The following is a 7,500-nucleotide window of genomic DNA, read 5'->3' as shown; positions in this document are numbered from 1 at the left end:
CACACAGACACACACACACACACACACACACACACACACACACACACACACACACACACACACACACACACACACACACCCTGTTGTTTGTAGACTTTGTAGGGATTGCCATCAGATGATAAACATTGTTACATTGTGAGCATCTAGGTTTTATAGTCTGTATTTTCTGATGTCTTTATGTTTTCTTCTCTTCTTATCTCTTCTTTTCTCTCCCCCCTCTCTCTCACTGTCCTTCCATTTCTCCCTTCCTGTCTCCATCTCTCTCTTCCTCCTTCTCTCTCTCTTTCTCTCTGTCCCTCCATTTCTCCCTCGCCCCTTTTCTTTCTCTCTCTCTCTCTCTCTCTCTCTCTCTCTCTGTCTCAGGCCACTAAAGAGGTGATAGAGCGTGAGGCCCCAGGCATGTCTCTGGCCATGCTGATGGGCTCACTCAATGTCACTCCACTGGGCATGCTGTCCAGGTGAGAAGACTCTCTCTCTCTCACACACACACACACACACACACACACACACACACACACACACACACACACTGCACACGCACACACACACGCACACACACACACACACACACACACACACACACACACACACACACACACACACACACACACACACATACCTGTGGGTGTGCTGTCCAGACTCACACACTGACTCACACACTGACTCACACTGACACACACACACACACAGACACACACACACACAGACGCACACACACACACACACACACACACACACACACACACACACACACACACACACACACATCCAATACATACCCGTGGGTGTGCTGTCCAGATGAGTACACCCACTACTGGGAGTGTAGTATGCACACACACACACACACACTCACACAAATACATACATACACACATTCACTCACTCACTATTGAGTATGCTGTCCAGGCGATAGGGTACACACCACTGGGTCCGCTGTTTATACACACACACACACACACACACACACACACACACACACTCATACACACACACAACACTGGGCATGCTGTCCAGGTGCGTGTGACACACACACACATTTACTCACACACACACACAGACACACACAATGTACGCCTTTGGGCTTGCTGTCCAGACGAGGTGCCACACCAGTGTGTGTGAGCACATACTCACACAATCATTCATGCCACTAGGTGTGCTGTGCTGTCCAGGTGAGATGCCAGAAAAACACACACACACACACACACACACACACACACACACACACACACACACACACACACACACACATCCATAGCATCCAAATATTGTTTGCAGTCATGCAATCTAAGCTTCTGCCTAGCCTGAGGCTTCCTATAATAGCTCATACTGACTAATACCTTGTTATTTGGGATTTGTATCACACATGCACTCCACACACACACACACACACACACACACACACACACACACACACACACACACACACACACACACACACACACACACACACACACACACACACATACACACACACACACATACACATTTGGCACAAAAATAACCATTGTTTGAGTTGGTGTAGCACACTCTCCGTCTCAGAGGTGATAGAGTGTGAAGCTCCATGCTCACTCAGTGTCACACAGGAGTCACTCCACTGGCCAAGACCCAGCTCCAACACATGTGCACTTGGGAGGAAGGACATCTTGATCTTTCTCATGGGTCAACTCTCACCCCTCTCTCTCTCTCTCTCTCTCTCTCTCTATCTTTGTGTGTGTGTGTGTGTTTGTGTGTTGTGTGTATGTGTGTGTCTTTACAGACCAGTGTGTGGCATCCGCGGGAAAACACTCATCATCAACTTACCTGGGAGCAAGAAGGGCTCACAGGTAAATCACACAACACACACACATACACACACACAAACAAACACACACACACACACGTGAAGACAAGTCTTCACCAAGCAATAGCAAAATGTCATTATTTATAGTGATAATTGTGGACAATGTCCCAGAAGTGTCATATGTTGTCGCTGCCTACATTTTCTCCTCCCTTCACATTCTGTCACCCTCTATTCATAACTACCACGGGCCTCAGCCTTTGATAGGTGCAATTGAAGTTAAACTGCTTGAACGTATCAGATTGTGTGTGTTACATTTATCTGGAATGGCTATCGTGAGAAGATAAAAATATCGCTTTGCATCACTTAATGGGAAAAACGACCATTCACAACTGTGTTTTTAAAAACTATTTGAAAATGTCGGTTTAGTTTTGCGCAAAGCAGTAATGAAAACCCAGCTACAGTCTCCTTACTCTTCAGTGTCCCCTTATTGATTTCATTATAGTTGAAAAATAAAAATCAATTGTGGCCTTACTGTCCTCTCGCTGACAAGGCCAGAGTCTGACCATTGTCACCCAAACACAGACGCCAAAACTGTCCCAACTCAAACACAGTTTCCAATACTGTCCCAACCTAAGCATAGACCTCAAAACTGTCCCAACCTAAACACAGACACTAGGTCCGTCTGGTCAGGTCCCAGAGTTCTATCCTAACTATACTGCAGTTTGATTTCTGTTTCTCAACTGTAAGGTGTTTGGTGATAGCACAGGAAGTCGTGTTTGTTTATTTGTATGCTTATATACATACATTTATTAACGGATGCTTTTGTCCAAAACAACATACATTAAGTTCTGACCAAGGACCAAACGAAACACATCAGTGTTTCCACCAGACACTCCACGCAGGGATGTGTTTTTGTTTGGGGGACAGATTGCCCCCACTTTGTTTGTTTCCAGTTTTCGGAGCCTGGGTTGCCTACAGAGACCGTTTTTTTTTTACAGTGTACTCATGGAATGGGCAGCTAGCAGTTGTGAGAAGATGATTGCTGAATATGACAAAAAATGTAATGGGCTTGAAATCGAGTAGAATCTCTGACCACACCTTTAAAGGAAATGCAGTTCAGTGGAAGCGTTGCCAATAGTACTTGTAATAGTAGTGATTGCTGTAGTAGTAATTGCTACCTAAGGTCTCTTCTGCATTGTAACTTCAATGTTATTCTTGATTTTTGTAAGTCGCTTTGGATTAAAGCGTCTGCTAAAAGAATACATGTAAATTGTAATTGGCGCCAGCAGCAGCATCCCAACCACACTATGGGAACAAGTGACCATGAGAACCCCATCCCAACCACACTATGGGAACTGGTGACCATGAGAACCCCATCCCAACCACACTATGGGAACTGGTGATCATGAGAACCCCATGACCAGCGACCATTTCCCGATCCTACTCCTACCCTTAAATCTCTGTCATTCTTCTCTGTCCTATTCAAATAAAGCCAAAACAGAGAAAACCAAAGAGCCATAACTCTGAGTGGACTATTTAAAATTAAGAAAGTACCTTACAACTCAAGGTCCTGAATCTGCAAAGTGTACAACCTAAAACCCAGAGGCACTCGTAATTCACCACCCTGATCAAAGTATAGCACCCACACTGCTATCAAAGACCAGCAGAACCTAGCATACCTGTCAGTAGAATTTATGTGTAGTTTTTTATCCACTCTGCACACGTAACCAAAGGGCCCGGCCTTTGGGAAATAATCCAGCGGTTGCCATATCAGCGAGCCCTGCACTGTGATTAAAGGAAGCATTTTCCCCGACAGTCAGCTGTTTTTATGTATTTATATTGGTATACTTAGGCTATTAGATGGCAACTGCAAACTTCATGATAAATATACTCACGCACACATGCTTACGTATAGACTCTTTCTCTTCCTCTCTCACAAACACACACACACACACACACACACACACACACACACACACACACACACACACATAACCACACACACTTGCTGCAGTATACAAGCCAATACACATACATGCACAGACTGCATGCATAATAACACACTTACTCTTACACACACACACACACACACACACACACACACACACACACACACACACACACACACACACACACACACACATATCTCTGGGTGAAACTTTCAATCATCTAGTACATGTTTCATCTCCCCTCGAGGGTGTTTCTTTTTTTTTCTCCTTTTTTTTGCGCGGGCGTATTTGAGGGTCACCTCTGACTCAGTGCAGGACCCCGTCGCCTCCAATCGGTGCAGGTGTGAGCTCAGCCTCTCCCCCCGGAGCCTGAGCTGCCTGCTCGAGGTGGAGCTCCAGACAGGCAGGCGAGGCGTGGGAGGCCTGCCCGGAGGTGGTGTCTCATCCCTGGGAGAGCCTCCAAACATCCACTGCTTACTCTCCACTCTACTCCACTACACTACACAGAGGCAGTGAGCTGAAGGAGCTGCTTGGTTAGATTTTGTCTGACTTCTCTGCAGGCATTGCCTGAGTTTAGGTGATGTGTTCAGGAAGAGATGTCTATGGGAGGCATGAAACTACTACCACCTTACTACATAGCATGCAAAAAAACATTACTACATCATAATCCATAGGGTGAGTTCTCAGTATAGGGATCAAACTGGGAAGTACTGTTGTCCTGTTTTTTTTAAGTATTTTTTGGGGCTTTTTTGCCTTTTAATGATAGGACAGTGGAGAGTGACAGGAAGCGAATGGGAGAGAAAGCAGGGGTGGGATCCGGAAAGGACCACAGGGCGGGAATCGAACCCGGGTCGCCGGCGAACGGTGCAGGTGCCCCAGCCAGTTGCGCCACAGCTTGGGCCACTGCTTTCCTGTTTGATGTAATCAACATGTCAGACAGCAGCAAATTACCGGTAGATTACTGGCAAATATGGATGAAATATGGATTAATTAAATAGTCTACATAGGCTCCACACACAGTTGCTTCATGGGAATTTCTTGAATGTCACTACTGAATGTGAACTTGTGAAAGTGTGCTAGTTAAAGGAGAGGTGTTGGTATCCACAAATAGTTGGGTTTACCATTAGCTCACAAAAGACCCCAGTTTGAGTTGGTGGCAAAATGTGAATGTGAACAAAATGCAACTCAACATTACATTACATTACATTTTGCTGATGCTTTTTAACCAAAGCTACTTACAACATGGTAAACTATTTAAAACTTTTTAAAACTATTCTCCCAACAATTTTAGAACAATTTAAAATAATTTAAAAGGTAGAGTACAATAAGAACAAGTTAGTGCATCAGTGAGTGCTGTTTTCATTCAATCAAGTGTAAGTTCTAGTCAGGTGATAGAGTTAGTGCTATGAGTGCTAGAGTTAGCAAGTTAGCAAGGCTAATTGTTAGTAGTGCTATGAGAGGAGATATTCTCTGAAGAGCTGGGTCTTCAGGAGTTTTTTGAAGATGGAGAGGGATGTCCCTGCTCTAGTTGCAACATGCAAGTAAACAACACTTGTTTCACCGAGTTGCATACAGACCTGTAAGGGTGTTTTTCTTCTAAATGCCACATGCATGTTTTGAAATATGCATATGTTAGGTGAACCTTATGATGGACAGAGACAGGTCTAAAGGTCAAGCTCTCCATAGCTTCCAGGGTGTGTACTGTGCATAGGACATCAAGCTTGGTCCATAGGGCCTCAGACCCCTGCAGGGATAACCAGCTCAGCTGTGCAGAGAGCCACAGCACCACGCATCACTTGCATTATGTTCTCTGCACATGTTGATCTGCATTCTTGATCCAAAACAACTACCAGCGATGGCACACACATAATGCGAGGCAATTTTATTTATATAGGGCATAAAGCAATTCAATGTGCTTCACACACAAATACACTCAGATACACACACACATGCACACAAGCAAATAAATGTGCATACATTACACACACACACACACACACACACACACACACACACACACACACACACACACACTAGCAGTAATCAAACCATACTAAGGACATTATATGATGCAGAAGTGAATCTGTAGATTCCTGTGAGGGGTTCAGACTGGAGAGTTTAGGCGGTCTGTCAAGGTCACCGCGTCAGGGCTGGGGATTATGAAACGAGCGCAGGGCTGGACGATGGATGAAGCACGCCGGCGTCTCCAGGGGGCAAATTAAGATGAATTCGGCGTGTAGTCCATCCGAAATGTGGGTGCATATTATTCATTGTCGTAAAACATTCATCAAAGAGATGAGCGGCTTTCTCACCCTGACCCAGTTTCGAATCTGACGTCCTGAAATTATTAAAATTATCCTAGTGGCATTATGAAGCATATTTAGTAATCAAACAATGAAAATATTACATTACATTACATTACATTTGGCTGACGCTTTTTTAACCAAAGCGACTAACAACATGGTAAACAGTAAGTTTTAGAACAATTCTCACAATTTTAGGACAGTTTAAAAAACATTAGAGTACAGTAAGAATAAGTGCGTCGGTGAGTGCTGTTTTTAACAGTTACTTGTCAGTTTAAAACGGCTGGTGAGTGCTAGGATCAGTAAGACTTGTTGTAAGTGTTGCTATGAGAGTAGATGTTCTCTAAAGAGCTGGGTCTTCAGGAGTTTTTTGAAAGTGGAGAAGGATGTCCCTGCCCTTGTAGGAACTGGCAGTGTGTTCCACCAACGAGGAATAATTACACAATGTGATAATGGCAATTTTGTACAGGCTCAGGCTTGTGTCATTTGGCTTCTGAAAACCTGAAAACAAACATGCCATCTGTTAAAGGTAAATCATAGTTCAGTGTAAAATGGACAAATCACTGAATACAATTGCTGAACACCAAAAAGAACGTCAAAGAACTCGGTCACAGTTGTAAATTTGCAGTGTTTTGCAACAGCTTTGAATGCAGCTCAACAAATCATAACCAAAGACCAGAATTATTCATTTTATGATGTTTAAATGACAAAGGATTAACCTGTACAATCTGTGAATTGAAATACACCAATGATGACCAATGACCAAGGGCTATGTACTATACTAGTAAATGACTATGTACTATATGAAGTTTGTATGGGACCGTAGCACTGTCAGAGCATCTTGTAAATGTGTATGTGTAAATCGAGTGTAAAGTAAAGCCAAATGTGATGAGGTCTATTTTTAGGCCTTTGAAGTGACAGTGACCATATGAAATGTGATGAGGTCTATATTGTTAAGGTCTTTGATTAGACAGTGACCATATGAAATGTGATGAGGTCTATATTGTTTAGGTCTTTGAGGTGACAGTGGCCAAATGAAATGTGATGAGGTCTATATTGTTAAGGTCTTTGATTAGACAGTGACCATATTGAGGTCTTTATGACAGTGGCCATATGTTTAGGTCTTTGAGGTGACAGTGGCCATATGAAATGTGTGATGAGGTCTATATTGTTTAGGTCTTTGGTGACAGTGGCCATATGAAATGTGATGAGGTCTATATTGTTTAGGTCTTTGAGGTGACAGTGGCCATATGAAATGTGATGAGGTCTATATTGTTTAGGTCTTTGAGGTGACAGTGGCCATATGAAATGTGATGAGGTCTATATTGTTAAGGTCTTTGATTAGACAGTGACCATATGAAATGTGATGAGGTCTATATTGTTTAGGTCTTTGAGGTGACAGTGGCCAAATGAAATGTGATGAGGTCTATATTGTTAAGGTCTTTGATTAGATAGTGATCATATGAAA

General features: G+C 43.3%; 1 protein-coding gene across 10 annotated transcripts in view; it reads left to right on the top strand.

Annotated features, from left to right (window-relative positions):
• gphnb (gephyrin b) overlaps positions 1-7,500 on the top strand; it is a 108,628-nt gene that overhangs the window by 51,097 nt on the left and 50,031 nt on the right. For all 10 annotated transcript variants that reach the window (XM_048250092.1, XM_048250086.1, XM_048250091.1 and 7 more), the window contains exons 5-6: positions 364-458; positions 1,757-1,823. In XM_048250092.1, coding sequence (XP_048106049.1) covers positions 364-458; positions 1,757-1,823 — 162 coding nt within the window. The remainder of the gene's footprint in view (positions 1-363; positions 459-1,756; positions 1,824-7,500) is intronic.

This window comes from Alosa alosa, chromosome 8, assembly GCF_017589495.1.
Source record: "Alosa alosa isolate M-15738 ecotype Scorff River chromosome 8, AALO_Geno_1.1, whole genome shotgun sequence".
Lineage (NCBI taxonomy): Eukaryota > Metazoa > Chordata > Actinopteri > Clupeiformes > Clupeidae > Alosa > Alosa alosa.
This window is presented reverse-complemented; position numbering and strand designations above follow the sequence as displayed.